Genomic DNA, 18151 nt, shown 5'->3' with positions numbered 1-18151 from the left:
CCTGCTGGAGTCTTGCTCAGAAGGACCCAAGAACCCCATTCACTGAACCCCAACAGAGTAGATACAGCTTGAAGTTTCAAAGGCCTTTCCGCAACTTATGAAGAACCCTGATGGAGCCACTGTAAGCTGCAAACACATTTGATGCTCCCGACCCACCAAACACGGTAGCTGAGCCTACTAGCCCGCCTTCAGGATGTCCGCAGCACACCCTGGGCCCAAGGTGGGCAAAGCCATCTAAACAAAGCCCATTTATAATACAGTGTTGAAAACCTCGTGTAATCCATGAAGTACTGTACTGAAAGGGAAGAACAGTGGTCATGTGAATTAATCAGGCTTTTTGCCTCTGTGGCATCACCTGTGGCCTTGACCCTGCTGGTGCAGGGAGCGTGGGTGTGGGGCACGTGGGCCTGATTGTGGACACCTGGAGCTTGGCGCGGGCCTGCGTGGGTGGGCCCACCTGAGTCCGGCATCCCTCAGTGACAGACTAGGGGAGGACGCGCTACTGCCAAAGAGGTGAGACAGGGAGGACGCCAGAGAGTCCAAAGAAAATTTAAAGATTTTCTGGGGGCTAGCGGCGGGGGAGTGGGGGGTGCTTGCCAGCCTCTGTGCCCCCACCCCCCCTGCCTGCCTGCTTGCACAACACCACGCCTCACCACTAACACACTGATTGCTTGTGCATCATTGTAAAATGGAAATATCCTAAAGAGCCTGTCAGTGTACTCCAAGGTGTTTAGCCCCTGGAGTTTGGACACTTGGGGTGAGGCTGACATAGTGGCGGGAGTGGAGCCAATGGAGGGCGGAGGAGAGGAGGAAAATGACCAAAGGACCAAAGGATGGAATTTCCAGCAACAACAAATGCCTCTCCTGGTTTATAAGCCGATATGTTTCCTCTGTCACTCTTGTCCCTCGCTAGTCTTAATGGGTTACTTTCGACATTTATCCAGCTAGCATTGACATCAGCCAATAACTCTGACTTCAGATGCCCGTTCTAATCCGTAGCTTAAAGAAGGGGAAGTCCTTTATCAATTTTAGAAATTAAGATCCTACTTAGACCAAGAGGTCGGCCCTCACCTTAACTGGAGAACTGGGCTCTGACTTCACATTTAGCTCTCTCTGCCATGGCTACATTTCATGCCAAGGTCAACCTTATTCTGTTGACCCCCAAATCTTTGGGGGGGTTGCATGTCCATGCAAAGACGACCCAAAGGAAGAGGGGTTCTCACAATTCCATCCTCTTCCTCGGCATCCTGAAGGCGCTTGAGGACTGGAATAAACCTTATCAGCAACTGTAGCTTCTGCCTCTCCCCTCACCCAGCTGCCTATCCTTCTCCCACAGGTGAAGTTAGAATTATCAGAGGGAAGACTCACCAGCTACCCCTTCCCACACAGAGCAGCCTAGCATGGCTGGGGAACACTCCCCCACTTTACAGATGAGACACTGAGGCATGGAGTGGTTTTTGTTTGTTTGTTTTTGTTTTTTGTCTTTATGATGGTGACAGCAGAGTGGTTGGTGTAAAGGGATGGAGTTAGGAAAGGAGACTTCTGGGTGCTCAGGTTTTCTGTTGTTATTTTTAACTCTCCTTTTAAGCATCCTTTCTCAAAGTTATGGCCACAAGATAGAGCTGGGATGTTGGGAGATGCTTGATGTAACTAAAAGGACCTGGCTTGTGAGTTCCTGACCAAGGAGGAAGTGGTTAGGTGGCCAGGAATGCAACCTGCACCTCCCAGATTAATTAATAATTGAGAGCTGGCCCCCAGCCAGGCGGAGCCACAAGAGATACAGTGAACAAAGAGTGGTTAACTACAGTGGGGGGAAGGAAAAGTTTGACTTTGCCTGTGGCTAAAAGGGAAATTCACAATGACCGTGATTTATGGGCTGAATTACTTAGGATCCTCCTTAGTGGGCCCAACTTGAGCTTGTGCTCCAGGAATGCAGATGCTGGCAGCCTGCTTGGCCATTTGTGCCCACAGGGAAGGGAGGAGGAAGGGGGGTCAGCGTGACAGGCGCCAGCCTTGGTGGAGGAGTGAGAGTCACACCCCTGGGAGACAGCAGGCAGGGAGAAGCACTGGGCTCACCCGGCCTGTGGGCCAGGCACAGGCTAGAAGTTGAGTGCCCTCTGCAATGCATTCTACAGGGAGGAATGGGGGAAGTGGGTTGGTGTCCAGCTGCCCTGGGTTCAAATTCTGACTAATTGCTGTGTGACCTTGGGCAGGAGACACCCTTACTAGGCCTCCTCCATTTCCTCCATTGTAAAATTATACCTGTCTTCTAGGACCATTCTCAGAGTTAAGGGGTCTCAGTAGCTGCTAGGCTCCCTTATGGGGGCGGCTAGGAGGCTTCGGTGACGACCCAGCATCCTGGGTCAAAGGCTTCCGGCAGCAACTTTATGTAGGATCATTACTTAGCAAACCGGCTAATGTTTGCTGGGCCCTCGAAGACCATCTGTGGGCTGGGTAATTCAGTCCCCTCCCTCCGGGCTTCCCTGCCATTCAGGAAAAGCACTCCTTTCTTCCTTTCACACACCCATCACACAGGTTTCTGTGACTGCAGACAACTCCTTAGCGAGGGAGGCAGTTCTTTCTAGAAGGCCTTTGGGCATTGCCATCAGTTGGGTTAACCCCAGATGTCTGCCTAATTCTCCTTACTTTTCTAGACGAAATCAAGGGTTATGAGCTAACAACACCCTTGCCACAGCACAGCCAGCATCGTGGCCATCGCTCTTGATTATGGCTGCATGGACGTTGGTCATACAGCGTGTGCCTGTATGTGCTTACTCTGAGAAACCTGAAACTCACTGAAGCCATGGCTTGCCTTGCCACACTGCTCAGCAGTGGCCATGACAGTAGAAGGAGCATCTGTGACCTCAGAAAACACGGATGAGCCTGGATCCTGCCTTCTTCTTAACCATGTGGATGTGAGGCAGCTACCACACTGCTCTGAGCTTTATATTTTAAACCTAAAGTCACTAGAAATTAAGATCCTGTTTAGACCAAGGGGTCGGCCCTCACCTTAGCTGGAGAACTGTGCTCTGACTTCCCATTTGGCTCTCTCTGCCATAGGGGGCTACATTTCATGCCGAGGTTGGTCCAGGTTGGTTTGGAAAACTGGAAAACCTTTCACAGGGGAAAACAGTATCTGCCATCCCCATAAGGGGCTCGGGCCATCTTCCTGAGTTGGACTGGATGAGGGGCGTTGGGAACAAAACGTGGTCTCCCACCTCAGCCCTCAGTTTTGGACTTGGGGTTGAGGGGTAGGTAGGCCAGGGTTTCTGCAGGGCTGTCTGCCCTCTCGTCTGGTGGGATGGACATGCCAACTGGCTCCCTTCCTCCTCTTCATGCCTTGCCCCGGACCAAATCAGACAGCCCTTTCCAGGCAGCGTTAGCCGGCGTGAGCGGCACCCAGCAGCTTTAGCCGCACACAGTAGCAGGACTGGGTCACAGGGCGAGCGTCTGCCAAACCCATGGTCATTCTGCGATATATTTAGGGAATCTTTAAATCTTTAAATCTCATGATATTGCCTTCTTTCCAGCAAACATTAGTATCTAATTGCGGCTTCATATCTCACCAGTCAATATTAGCTCTCTGCTTGCTTGTTTCAGAAATATACAAGAATGAGCCAGAAACCCTCACTTTAAGGAAATCCAGAATGTAAGGCCGCATTCACTAACGAGGCATGTGGCTTTGTGTTACAAAAGGAGATTTTTAAAGGGAAGGATTAAATGCAAGGATTCTTTTAAAATGGAGTGCCCTTGCCTCTGGCATTCTTAATTTTAGGATGTTTATCCTGAATGTCATCTTTAGTGTAAGTCAAGGCAGGTGTGTTTGACTTGCAGTGCTCACATGATACTATACTGTAGGTAAATATCAACAGACTGGTGTTAGAAGAGGCTTAATTTTGAGAGTTTTGCAACTAAGAAAATCAGCCTCCCACCCTTTTTCCCTCAGCTCCTCCATTCAGTCCTGCTCCCTGTTTCTTCTACCATCACAAATTTATTAGCAAGCTAGAGAAACAAAATCTACCTCCACTGCCAGGCAAGATCATTGTCAGTTTCAGGTCATTTTTTTTTAACCACTGAAACAGGCCTCACACATAGTAAACTCACTGGCATTGCACTGGCCAGGCCGCATCTTGCAGAGCAGCAAGTTGGGGTAACCCTTCCCCTTTCCCTCACGTCTTGGCCTCTGTGCTTCCATGGTCCCATCTGCGAGACAACTGCAATACTTTCCAAATCCAGGGGAGACCAGATGACTTCCCAAATGCCCGCCCAGCTCTCAAACGTAAATTCTTTTCAGTACCCCCATTTTCAAGCATCCTTGTCAGGCAGCTGGCAAGGTGCCAGTTCCCTGGGAGAAGGGGCAGAGAGGAGAGCTGAGCGCAGCCTAATTCCTGCTGCCTTTAGGGGGCAGAGACAGGAGAGAGACAGTCCCTCCTGATGCCAGCACAAAGTAGAGGGCCACAGCGAGGCGTGTGTGGGTCAGACTCTGGGGCTGAGGAAGACCTTCCCAAGGAGGGCTGGGCACGAAGCAAAAGTCAGGTCAATGCTAGGGGTTGGGTGGAGGCAGAAACTCTTGCCCATGGGTAGCCAGTTGTGTTGCTGCCCTTCACTGACTGCCCTCAGCCTCTTAAGGCGCGTGCCCGATCGGGCCAGCAGGCACCACGCTGTGCACTCACTGTACCTTACTCGGGACCTGTGCTCAGAACGGGCCTCTGTTTGATGTGATGCTCTGCTTGCACCATCTTGAGATTCTGAATAATTTTTGAACAATGGGCACTGCATTTTCACCTGGACTGAGCCCTCCATTATGTCGCTGGCCTAGTGCGCAGAGACGCCCTCACCTGCCCACAGGTACACAGCTGCCAGCATGCGCTGCCTGGGTTCTCAGGGAGCCTCTCACTTGAAGACAGTGGGATGTTCAAGGCACAGAAGCTAAAGGGGCACCAGTAACAGGAGATGGTGAGGCCAGGGATTTATGGGGCCTCATTGTGGTTATCTCTTGCACTGTGGGGTTCCTGCCCTGAGAGCTTGCCACAGGCTGATGGAAGGCAACTGTTAAGGACCGTGAGTCCTCCCTTAACATTCTTGGAAAGGACTTTAAGTGAAACCACATACTCTAATAAATGCAGGTGCTTGTTCAACGTGGGCTGGGAATTTCTTTCAACTAACATTATAAGATGGCATCGAACGTTCAAGGACCTGCTGTCTTTTGATTTTATGGCTTTACATAGGATCCTGGTAGAAGTCTGAGGCAGGAGGTTTGACCATGAAACTCAAATTGTAGTTGGGGAACAAAAAGATGGGAGTGTCCCAAATTTTCTCAGCCCTGGGCACCTGCAGGTTGGATGTGCCCAGAGACTATCTGCTCTATCCCTGTACCACTGAGGCATGCCCAAACTGTCCCCATTTGAACCCCCAAAGGGTGCTTTGTTTTCCGTGGCTTCAGATTTATGCCAGGGTTAGGTGAATTAGTCAACTTTGGTGCTTAAAGCTGAATCTGAAAGTCCAAACTCAGCAACAACCCTGGAGAGAGACCAGAGAGGGTCTGGCCTTGTTTGTGTGCGAATTCAGGAATTCTCCCATCCCACAGGACAGATCTGGGAGGTCTCTGCCCTTCTCATAACCACCACTTCTTCTTGGGGACCTAGTTACCCAGCTACATTATCTCGCACAAATTGTGTTATTTTAGAATCTTTGCAGGGCAATACCCAAAAAGCAAGACTTTCCCCACCCCAGGGGGTCTCTGGGTTGGAAAACAGACAAACTCACTCAGTCTGACTTTGATAAAACAAAGAGGACTTGGAATGGGAGCAAAGTTCAGAGGCTTTTGTTGCAGAAACTGGTTCCTTCTTGAAAACTGTGGCTGATTTTATAAGCTGCTTATCATCCTGTTCCTCCTGGGGCTTGAGGGGAACCAGAATTCTCTCACCCGGGACTCATTTCCTTGCCAGGATTCTGAGTGGTTTCCCCACCGTGCTTCCTTGGGCCTTTTTCTTTAAAGAAAAGGTGGCGGGTGTTTCTCTTAGGAGGCTGGACTGGGCTGGTGGTGGTGTTTCTGGTACAGAGCCTGATGGATCAGCTCTGATGGAGAGCCAGCTCAGGCCAGCCTCTGTGGCTCTCAGCAGCCTGCTGAGTGTAAAGAAGGGAGTTTGGAACAGAGCACTGGGGCATAGGCACCCAGGACAATCTTTCTAGGTGGTGGGGGAGATGGGATGGCGACAGAAGGGGCCCCTGGCAGGTCCTCCCCAGCCAGTTCCCCTGCCCCCCAGGCCGGGTGGGCCTGCTTGGCCCTGGGGAAGCCAGAGGCGATGCTGAACAGACCTGTGGATTAGGGCCCTGGTGTAAGTTCGTTCATGTCAAGGTTGCAAGATGAGTTCATCTTTTCAGGATTTGCTTGAATACTTCATGAGATAAAAGAATGGAAACTTGACCCACCTCGGGTCAGGCTGCTACTTTGTTCCACCAGAGACTGGGGCCAAGCAGGCTGGGATCAGGGCGCCAAAGTGGAAAGAAAGGCCTCTTTTGCAGGGCCTCTCTGACCGCTCCCTAGAGAGGGCTGGTTACATCCCAACTGGGTGGCCACTGACGGTCCTTAGACCCTCATCCCTCTTACCCAGCTTGTGGAGGGGGAGCTAAAGATGCCAGTACCCAGCTCGCGTCAGCCCAGCCAGTTGGATTCCTGAGCTGTGCTGTGCTGTGCTGCTGTGTGGCCTCTTCAACTTGGGGATGACTCTAATCTCCTGGACTTGGGGAGGTTCAAAGAGAGAATGGCTGAGGAGCCCAGAGCCCCCAGCACCTCTCCTGCCAGGGTCAGCAGCCCTTTTCCAAGGCCACCATTCGTTATCGCAGCCCATCTAGAAAATGCTCACATGTTTTGGGGGGTAGTGGGAGGATGTGGGAGAAACTATACTTAAAAACCAAATAGTGAATGTGGCCTTCCCTGGTGGTGCAGCAGGTTAAAGCGCAGCACTAAGAAGCTAAAGCCACTTCAGCATGAGTTCGATCCCCTCCCCAGAGGTGACCCACATGATGTGGCAGACCTCTCCTGACCCGCCCGCTACTCCCCTCAGCAGTGTACTTTGTCAGTCTGCCTGTTCTGCTCCCCACTCTGTCTCTGGTGAAGCCTCTCACCGCCTCTGCACCTCTGGCCTCTTCCCCAGTTCTGTATTCATAAATAAATCTTTAAAAAAGAAAAAAACCAAGGCGTGAATGTGTTTGCAGGGCTGCATGGGAGGGCTGCAGAGGGCTGTTGCAGGCATTGCACTTGAAAGCCCTTCCAACTGTCCAGGCAGCTTGTCAGGGGCAAGTGGGTCCCACATTGCCACAGCCCTTCAGAGGACCCCTTTTAAGTGCCCCCTCTGCATTCTTCGCATGGCTACGAATGGCTGCTGTCCTGTGCTGTTACCTGCATCCTGAGGTTTTACAGCACACAGACTACAACCGGGGAGTAGCCTGTCCCTGTCTCTACGCCTCGGTATACCATAAGCCGAATCCCAGCTTTGCAGCTTCCTAACTGAGGACTCTGACCACACAACCTAACTTTCCTGGCTTTGGTTCCTTCAGCTTAAACTGGGAATGACTGATAGAATTACCCGTACGTCGAGATAGTACATTTAAAATGTGTTTCACTGTGCCTGGTGTTTGGTAAAGGTTCATTAGAAGTTGGCTGGCTTATTATGTTATTACTGCTACTACTATTATGATTTCCCCTTCATTCTCAACTTCATTGGCACATCTAATCTTGTAGAGTATTACCTAATGTGAAGGCCCTTATGAGCTATATACAGACTGAGTCAATTTATGAAGTCATTTGTGCACATGCTATCGAGTTAAGGCTGTATGGTGGTAGTCTTAGTTAAAATAGTCATAGCTGTGGGCCCTCCCTGGTGGTGCAGCGGGTTAAAGCACAGCACTGGGAAGCTTAAGCCACTTCCGCATGAGTTCAATTCCCGCCTGCTCCAGAGGTGACCACATGGCGTGGCAGACCTCTCCTGACCCGCCCGCTGCTCCCCTCAGCAGTGTACTTCATGGATCTGCCTGTTCTGCTCCCCGCTCTGTCTCTGGTGAATCCTCTCGCCCTCCGCATCTCTGGGCCTGTACCCCAGTTCTATATGAATAAATAAATAAATCTTAAAAAAAAAAAAGTCATAGCTGTTTTCTGTGGCACACTTGAAGTTAATCCTAATCACCTGACAAAGTAAGTACCGACTGCATCCCCATTCGACACATTAGGAAAATGAAGTCCAGAGGGGTGTAGTCCCTTCCCAGGATTTCACAGCTGGTGAGTCAGAAGAGCTGAGTGCACTTGCAGGCAGCGTTGGGTCCAGGCTCAGGCTCTTGACCCAGCCTGTCGGGAGACACCCGACACGTCCGAGCCCAGTTGCTGATTTCTCCTGTGACCTCGGCAAGTCGCTTCACCGCTTTGGGCCTTGGTTTGGCATCTGCAAAATCATGGATTTCAGCACACGGACTGTGTTTCCTGGCCTCCCTGCTCCCTTTGCTGACAATCTCCCTTCATAGGCCCATCTCATTCCTGTCTTGGGGTGGGGGCAAAAACGCCTGAGCAAAGCAGCTGATTGGCTGTCTGGATAGTGGTGGCCAGCACAGTCCTTGGCCCCAGAGGTCAGCAGCCAAGAGAGCCCTGAGGTGGGCCTGGTACAGGCTGTGGCGGTGGCCAGACCGCCCGTGATGTAATGACCGATTAGGAACTTCCTGTTGGAAGCCTGGCTTCCTCCAGGAGCCAAAGGTGCTGGAGCTGAGGTGGGGGGTGGGGAGGGGGGTGGGAGGGGATAAGAGGAAACTCCTGTCAGCTGGGCCCTGCTTTTGGAAAGAGTTCAGCAGAGAGGCTTGGTCTAAGCTGTTGACCATTAACATGGTCCCGTGTACATTCCTTTTCTGCTTTTACTGCCAGAGCCCAGTGCATAAAGGACCGATCTCCCCCTCCCTTAACAGAGGTGGGGGTTGCAGAAGAGCCTCTAATTAATGCTGCATCTCTGGACTTGCTGCAAAACCTGAAGCCATTTCTGTAGCTTAAAAATGACAAAGGAAGGTTAAGTGGAAACTCCTTTTTTCTTCCTAAGTTTGATAACAAAAACTACTTATCTAATGGGCAAACATGGCTTTTAAAGGGGTGTTAGGTTAACCAGATGCAGGGCCACATAATTATTCCCAGGCCTGGGAGCTGCAGATGAAAAGGCTGCCGGTTGGACTGGAACTTGAAGCCACAGGCATGACATAGGACAGAAGAAAGGAGTTTTCCAGGAGGGCGGAGGCCCCCACTTGGCTCTTGTGAATGGGGAGTTGAAGAAAAGAGCACTGGGCTCCTCTCTGACTGTCATCAGTGTGCTGGGTGACTCTGGGCAAGTCACTGAACGTCTCTGGGCTTCCTAGTCTTCCTTCCCATCTCCCGGTGAGGTCTGGCTGTTTGCCCTTGCTTCATGCTTACTGCGGCACGGTCCTTTTCATCCAGCCCCATGAGAGGCTGGCACTGTGGCCCAGCCAGCAGCAAAGCCTTTTTTAAAAAACGTGCAAGGGCCCTGCCAGGCCCCCAGGGGCCAGGGGACCTGGGGTCAGGCCCTGTGAAATCTCTGAGCCTTCATGTCTAGTTCTTTTAGGGTGTCTGAAATGGTGGAGACATTCACCCCTGGCACATTTCTAGCTTTCTTCACAGACTGGCAGGGTTCAGGCAGTTTGGCCAAATGGGAAATAGGGACTCATAAGGAAAGTAACCTGCACTGCAAGTGCACCAGCCCACAGGGGAGCACACAGAATCTCCCTGCCCTTTGTTTTGACAGAAAACTGCTGATTCAAGGAAGCCAAAAGCTTTTCTTGGGATTTCAGCCCTCTTTGCCTCCCCCAGACTTCAGTTGGCCCCCTTGGTTCCCCAGGACCCCCACAAAATTACATGGTTGGCTCCCAGTACCCTCACTGGGCAGAGAGGTCACGAGGAAGGAATGCTGACTATCCAGAGGACTGGGTCTGTGCACTGGACAGGGCCTGTTGTCAGGCCAGTGGCCTCCTGCCCACCACAGGCATCCACCACCCTCTGGTGGCAGGAATGTGGGTGCCTGGGAGACAACGGGGCTGTCCCCTGAGCCACTGTGGAGCCCTGCTGAGGACAGCCCACAGCCACAGGGAGCTGGCCTAGCAGTGCGCTCTTTTTAATTCTTTCAAGGGCTCAGACCACTGCCCTTACGGGCGCAGGTGGTGAGGTCTGACATGAGTACACCAGGCACAGGTGGTGAGGTCTGACATGAGTACACCAGAGTCTCACTATTCCAATCAAGGGTCAAACACAGCATTGCCCCAGAGAGTTCCCCGGTGCCCTTCCCCAGTTGTCCCCACACCCAGAGAATCCCTTTTCTGATTCCTATCAGCATAGGTTAGTTTTGCCTACTCAAGAATTTCATATAAATGGAAGTAAGCAGCATCTTCTTCTTCTGTGTCCATTTTCTTTCCCTGAGCACCTTGCAACTGAGATTCATCCACATTATATGTTTCAGCAGTTTGTCCCTTTTTATTGGTGAGTTGTGTTCTATTATATAGACGTACCTTGTGTCTGTTTATCCATTTTCTCACTGCTTGACTGCTTTAAGAAAATACATAAACTGCATGGCTTAAAGAACACCATTTCTCACAGCTCTGGAGATTGGGGGAGTTCAAGATCAAGGCACCAGCAAATTTGGCTGGGTCATAGGTGGCCACTTTCTCACTGGGTCCTCTTGACAAGAGAATTCTCTGGGGTCTCTTCAATGAGGGCACTAATCTCTTTCACAAAGGCTGCACCCTCACAGCTAATCACGTCCAAAGCCCCCCACCTTTCAGTACCACCTAGCGTGTGGTTAGGATTTCAACGTAAGAATTTGGGGAGAAAGAAAACATACATTCCTTAACATCCATTCTGTTGATGGTTATCTGAGCTGCTTTCCAGATTGAATGGTTATGCCTAGAACTGCTATGAACTTCTACCGAATCAGAGAAAAGTAGAGCTCATTTTCAGATGGGAAAACTGAGGCCTGTAGAAGGGAGATGAACTCCTGGCCGGTTCTCTTTGCTTGATCCACCCCAGAACACAGCACCAGACTCACCTCTCCTCCCTCTTCCTTCCGGAACCCTCCCTGCCAGGCCCTGGAGACTGGCTGGGAACTAGGCCAGGCCCCGAGCAGGGGGTAGTGAGCAGGAGTTTCGGTCAGAGTGCGGTCATCTTTGATGTTGTTCACTCGGGTCTGACTCCCCGGTATTTATTTGCAATTAAGGAGCTGGTTCCTAATTAGGCTGATGGCTGTGGGAGATGGCGGGACCACAGCCTTGGAGCCACAGAGAGAATAAGATCCTCCGCAAGAGACTGCTCCTCGTGCCCTGCAACCCAGGCTGCAGACAAGCAGCGTAGAGGGTGGAATGGGGCTCTGCAGCTGTGGGGTGTGCAGAGGGACCCCTAGGTATGGGTATGCGGGTGCCTGTCCTCTCACAGCGAGCATGTCGGCTTGTGTCGGCACACTCCTGAGATCCGATACACAGTGCCACAGCAGAGCGCCTCTCTGATCTAGAAATACTGTTTTTCAGTTCTTCGTGCTTCCTTTTATCACTTTCAACTCAGGAGCTAAACTTTTAACATTTATAAAGTGTTTTACCGTTTGCAAAAGGCATAACCATCCACTGTCCTGTGGTAACCTCCCATGGGGGTTAACTGCAGGTCATCACCCCCAACTCCCTAAGGAGCTTGGCCTTTGAAGGGTTAGGACAAGCTGTTTCTTTCTGCTGCACCCACTTGATCCAGTGCCAGAAAATCCAAAGAATGATTGTGTAAATGAAGCACTTGATTATGAATAAATCTATTCTACAGATCGGGAGACTGAGGGCTAGGGATGTTCTGGAGCTTGTCCTCGGCCACACGTCTAGTCAGTAATTGAGTTTAGGTCTGTCTCACTCTGAAAGCCTTTTGGATCGCATGCCAAGTGTTAGATTAGGAATTTGGAGTTTATTCCCAATTCTGTTACATACTGCTCTGTGTCCTTGGATAAATCATGCTGCAGCCCCAAGGCACCATCTCTGAGGGGCAAGGACATTGGACTTGTCTGGTGGTGCCCACCTGCAATCTCAAGACTAATTTTCATGGGTCCAGCGTGAGAGAAAGAAAAGGCAACATAAAAGAATTTCTTATAATCTAATGTGTTGACTTTAAAATTTCTAATTTAGGTTCTAGCATTACTATCAAGATTCACTTTCATTTTGTGCTAGAAATAATAGACAGTAATTAGAGCTTTTAAAAGTCTATACATGACAAAATAAAACACAAGTCATTCTATGTCATTCCCACCCCTTCTGATGGGGGGGGGGGAAGCAAGTTGTTAGTGTAAGCCCAAAGTTTTGAGGCTCCCTGGGCCAGATGATGCCAGGTAGTACCTCAAATTCTGGAACCCCAGACTCTGAGAGCTGGCTGAGGACTGGGAGGCCCCAGCTTGACAGTAGTTCTCCTGGTGGGTTGCTCTTGGGACCAGACCTGAGACCTAAGTCTAGGGCCTGGCCATTGACCTCACCTGCTGGTCAGGATTCCAGCAGGGCAGTGCAAAGATACTAGGATATATTTTATTTCCTCCCACCCTCCCTTATGGTGTGTCCTAAGAGCACCCCAGGGTGAACATGCAGTCTTGGGGCAGGCACACTGAGGAGGACTGAAGCTGATCCCTTCCTCCTGGAGATCCCTTCCTCCAAGATACAAGACCAGCCTGTATCTTTATAGCAAGAAGCAGTTAGGACCAAATTAGACCAGCCTGGGGCACCGACCATCGACCGTTGGAACAGACTCCTGTTCAGGCCAAGGGAGGGGCCTAGTGAAGACTGGGCGCCCAGGAGGGAGAGGGCAGAGGTCCCAGAGGCAGCAGTCTGTCTCCTGGAATTTGTAAGACTTGGCAGCATTCCTGAGCCAGGCGCCTGGTGCAGCCTGGGCCCTAGGGCACTCTGAGGTTCATAACCCAGCTCCAAGATACCAGCTCCTTGAGGGACACTGGGGCAAGGCCAGGGACATGGGTCTTGAGGTGGAGGTAGATGATGGGGGACATTTGGCTTGTCTGTGGGGGAAGGACTGAGGAGAGGGAAACAGGACTTCCCCTCTCCCTGCCAGCCCCCACACACATGCGCTTTGCCTTCTGTGCCCTGGGGCAGAGCTCTGCTTTATGGCTGGGTGGCCCTCTCTGAGCCTTATCTGTGAAAGGGATAGCAGTAATCCCTCCCTCCAGGAGGCTGTGCAGAGTGAGTCCTAGGGGTGGGAGGCTATGACTCATCAGCTGTGGGTAATGTCACCTCCAGGACTCATAGACCATGAGAGCAGTTGTGGTCACAGATAGAGAAACAGAAACTTAGCAAAGGAGAGATCTTTGGGCACATGTGGATTTCTGTGGTGAGAGGGTTCTGCTGGGAGGATAGGTACTCCAGTACTCTGTCCCCTCAACCTGTTAGGGCACCTCCAGTCCTCACTTTCCTTCCTGTGAAACCAGGTGGTCACAGGTGAATGAAGGGTTTGGGAGAAGGCCCAGGTACGGAAGGGCCCCCCTCAGGGATGCCCAGCATATCCCTGGAGCATTTGCTCAAGTCCCTAGTTCTGCACTTGGGGCACACTACAGGGATTCTGGCTGCTTGGTAAGAATGTTGATGCTTGTGCTTTATTACCAGGCTGAGATGGGGCTGCTTCTCTGGCTCTTGGGGGCCCCCAGTCTTGGGGCTGGGTCAGTGGGTGAAAAGGAAAGACGACGGCTCTGGCTATTCCAGACTGGGAACTGACCGAGTGCCTGAAGCTCAATCACCCAGAGTGAGCTAGTATTGCCTCTTCAAATTGCATTTGAAGTCAGGGGGCAGGGATGGTGACATGGTGGCAAAATGACACTGTTTGGAGGCTGCTGTGGGAACCTGAGGCTGAGACCTCACCTCCAGACACGCCCGTGGGACTGTTCCCAACTCAAGGCCACAGCAGAGCCAGCCCCAGGCCGCCAGCATAAGAGGGCACAGGGGCCCTGTCACCCTGCTTCTCCAGGGCCTCTAGACAGGGCTGGGCTGAAGGCAGACAGAGCCGGTCTCACCCAACCTCCTGAATGAAGCTGTTAACAGTATTTTCTTCCTGGGCTTTGGTAGGACTTTGATCTGCTTCTCCTGGAGAGGCTGAGCCATAAAGCACCCGGCTTTGTTTTCCTCAGACCTCCAGCTGGACTTGTCTCTTGCGTCAAAGCCCCAGTCAGGGCCAGTGCGGGAGTAGGCATGTCACCTCACTGGGCAATCCCAGACGCCCACCTGTTTCTTAGAGCTGCCTGTTCCAACGAGAGACAGATGGCAGGCTGCAGGATCTGAGAAGCTGGCCACGCACCAGGGCAGCCTCTGTGCGGTCTTAGGTCTGATCTTGGGAAATCGTTAAAACTCAGCCAGGCAGGTAGAGAGCCCGCCAGTTGGAGTGGAGCGCGCCTCTCCTCTACTGTCTGTAGGGAAACTGAGGCCTGAGAGGACCAGCAGACTTGGGAAGCCTGGCTAGCTCCAGAACTTTTGAAGAGGGAGTTTCTTTAGCACTTGGTACCCTCAGCTCCTCTCTGTCACAGAAGCGGCTGCAGTTCTGGTAAAAACCTGCACATCCTGCCAACAGGCCTAACTCAGGGGCTTGGGGCGGGGGGTCGGGGGGGGAGAGAAGGGGAATTCCTGGGAAACTCAGCGTAATATTCACAGAGGAGAAATGAGCAGTCAGGCAGCCTTACTGACAACAAGGCTACCACAGGAATGGGCTGGACGGGAGCCTGAGGACCAACCCCGCTTAGCTTCCTGTGCCCCAGTCCCCTCTGAGTGGGGATTCGTACCCCCTAGTAGCGTAACCCACTCTGCTCATGTTGAGGCTTGTACTGACCGCCTCATGCCACTTGGTGCCATGTGACCTTGGGGCTTACTGGTATCCTGCAGATTGGATCCTCATCTGTAAAATGAGGGGGAGGTGGCCTCCCCGCAGAGGGCTCATGAGAAGCCTGTGAGGTCAGGTGTGGAGTAGTAAGGCACACGCCCTAGGGGCTCACCCTTCCTCCCTCCTGGGTGTGTGAGGAGCCTTCTCCCCCACAGCTTGTAAGAGCCCCTGGTCAGGCTCATGTTTGCACATCCACAGCACACAGTGGGTGCCTTGCCTTCGCTGTAGGTCCCCAATCTTTGTTCTCTTTTGTGTGGGAGTGTGTGTGTGTGTGTGAGGGGGCAGGGGGGTGCATATCCTGCTGTGTTGACGATAACCTGGCACGCTGGTGCTTGCAAGTCTATTGAATGCCAGAGGCCATCCAGGCAGCAGTCCTGCCGCGGCTCCCCTCTAGCACCAACCTCCCCACCCTGAATAACACCCGGGTGCCCTGTGCTTGCCCCACAGACGCCAGCATGTCCCCGGATGCCACCAAGCCGAGCCACTGGTGCAGCGTGGCATACTGGGAGCACCGGACGCGTGTGGGCCGCCTCTACGCGGTGTACGACCAGGCCGTCAGCATCTTCTACGACCTACCTCAGGGCAGCGGCTTCTGCTTGGGCCAGCTCAACCTGGAACAGCGCAGCGAGTCGGTGCGTCGAACGCGCAGCAAGATCGGCTTCGGCATCCTGCTCAGCAAGGAGCCCGACGGCGTGTGGGCCTACAACCGGGGCGAGCACCCCATCTTCGTCAATTCCCCGACGCTGGACGCGCCAGGAGGCCGCGCCCTGGTCGTGCGCAAGGTGCCCCCTGGCTACTCCATCAAGGTGTTCGACTTTGAACGCTCCGGCCAGCTCCAGCACGCGTCCGAGCCCGACGCTGCCGACGGCCCCTATGACCCCAACAGCGTCCGCATCAGCTTCGCCAAGGGCTGGGGGCCCTGCTACTCCCGGCAGTTCATCACCTCCTGCCCCTGCTGGCTGGAGATCCTCCTCAGCAACCACAGATAGCGGCGGCCCTGGCACGCAGGGGCAGCCGGCGGAGCCACCCCCAGCTGCCCGGCCGCGAGAGGGGCCAGTGCCCAGACTCCGCCCCGACGGACGACCCCTCCCCAAATATCATCTACCTAGATTTAATATAAAGTTTTATATATTATATGGAAATATATATTATACTTGTAATTATGGAGTCATTTTTACAATGTAATTATTTATGTATGGTGCAATGTGTGTATATGGACAAAACAAGAAAGACGCACTTTGGCTTATAATTCTTTCAATACAGATATATTTTCTTTCTTTTCCTTCTTTCTCTTTATTATTATTATTATTTTTTTTTTTTAAGAAAATGATACAGCAGAGCTAGGTGTAAAAACCTGGGTTTGGTGTATGGTTTTGGAAATATTAATGCCCAGACTAAAAGCTAATACCAGTCACTCGTTGATAATAAAGTATTCCGCATTCTAGTTTTATTATTTAAAACTGTCTTCTTTTTAACAAAGAGGGACATGCAGGGTTTCTGACCCATCAGGTCCCTGAAAGTTGATCTGAGTCTTTTACCCCATAGAAGGTAGAGGAATCTAATTGAAAAATGGAAGGTCAGAGCAGTTTCTGTTCCTTCCTATACATGGCTGTGGTGTGACCATGGGATGGGACAGAGGCAGGGGGCAGTATATGGACCATCCAGCCTGGATAAGCTCTCCCAGTCTGACCTGGGGAGGCACCGCACACCTCCCAAATCTGAACTGTGCATCAGCTAGAAGACACTTTCTCACCAGAAAGGAAAATGGCCTGAGGAAGAAATAATGATGTGGGCTTTGGGCCCACCTACTACCTGTAGAACCCACAAGCTACTCTCCCATATCCTACCTCCCCCCCCCCCAAGTGCTTGGAACCTACCCATGCAGGGCTATTGTCATGATTTTTGCCAAAAACAGGTAGTTTCTTTCTACTTGATAAAAGGGAAAAGTTGAGGTCCTGGAAGGGTCAAGTCCTGGCTCGTGGGACAGATTTGGTTAGATGTGACATCTCATTGTAGGAGCAGGACCATGTTAAGTCCATTTTCTCTCTTCAGAAAATTCCTAAAAGAGCTTCTTAGCCAAATAACTAAGGGGGATGTTACGTTGTCTATCTACCTACATGAGCACATTCAATGCTCTGAGAAGTCCTGTGTATTATCTATTGCTGCATAATAAATTATGCTAAAACTTAGCAGCTTGAAACAACTAACATTTATTATCTCACGCAGTTTATGGTTCAGGAATGTAGGCGCAGCCTATCGGGGCGGTTCTGGTTCAGGGTCTCGTGAGGTTACAGTCGAGCTGTCGGCCAGGGCTGCCGTCATCTGAGCTTCCCTGGGGCTGGAGGAGCCACTTCCAAGCTCCCTCACATGGCTGGTGGCTGGAGGCCTCAGTTCCTGGCCACGTAGCCTTTTCCATTGGGCTACTCGTGACGTGGCTTCCCTCCAAGCAGTGGAGTCGAGAGTGAGGCTGCCATCTTTATAATTTTATCTCAGGAGTAACACGCCATCACCTCTGCCAAATTGTTGATCTCGCTCTGATGGGAGGGGCTACGCGAGAATGAACGCTAAGAGATGGGCTCACGACCTCTGTCCTCCGAGAATTACACATTTCACTTTATTTCCCAAAGTCATTTGCCAACTGCTAAGAAATTCATTACTCACCCTGCTGATCCTGTCCCCAGAGCAAGGCTCCCTTCTCCTTGAGCTGGCCACCACTGAGTGCTAGCCACACACACAAGGTACCCTGCACTGGACCCCTACCCTGAAGATCCTCAGGGGGCTATATTCTAATGTCTTCTTAGTGGGATGCCAGTGTGGGGGGCGCCTGGGCTCCGGCAGTTAGCAGGATGCACAGGCAAGATGGGATAAGCGTTTTCAGTTGAGACAGGCAAGATGGGGTGTAGGGGCTCCCATGGGTTTTGAGGAGAGGAATTGGCAGGCCTCTGAGGAGGGATCTGCTTCAAGTCTGGTCTTCACTGGTGGCAGGAGCAAATAAAGGATGCCAAGCTAGTGGCAGAAACATGGAGGCATCCCCTGCAAAGAATCGCAGAAAGCAGGACAGGAGGTCTTCCAACACTCATTCTGGAGCCTGCCTGCTGAGTTCAAATCCAGGCTCTGCCACTTAGAATGACCTGAGACTTCTCAAGGTGCTTCAGTAACCACGTTAAGAAGGGGATGACATTATGCCCACCTCAGAAGAAGGTACAAATAGGAAGAAGGGAGCAA

The 18151-nt window shown here is 51.8% G+C and overlaps 1 protein-coding gene across 1 annotated transcript in view; it reads left to right on the top strand.

Moving 5' to 3' along the window:
- SMAD6 (SMAD family member 6) overlaps positions 1–16378 on the top strand; it is a 72286-nt gene extending 55908 nt beyond the window's left edge. Inside the window, exon 4 of the mRNA XM_004687648.2 lies at positions 15374–16378. Within this exon, the coding sequence (XP_004687705.1) occupies positions 15374–15915 (542 nt within the window). The 3' untranslated portion in view covers positions 15916–16378. The remainder of the gene's footprint in view (positions 1–15373) is intronic.
- The last annotated feature ends 1773 nt before the right edge of the window (positions 16379–18151 follow it).

This window comes from Condylura cristata, unplaced genomic scaffold, assembly GCF_000260355.1.
Source record: "Condylura cristata isolate star-nosed mole 26May11 unplaced genomic scaffold, ConCri1.0 scaffold00023, whole genome shotgun sequence".
NCBI classification, from domain to species: Eukaryota; Metazoa; Chordata; class Mammalia; order Eulipotyphla; family Talpidae; genus Condylura; species Condylura cristata.
The sequence above is the reverse complement of the archived record's forward strand: the minus strand, read 5'-3'. Positions and strand labels throughout refer to the sequence as shown.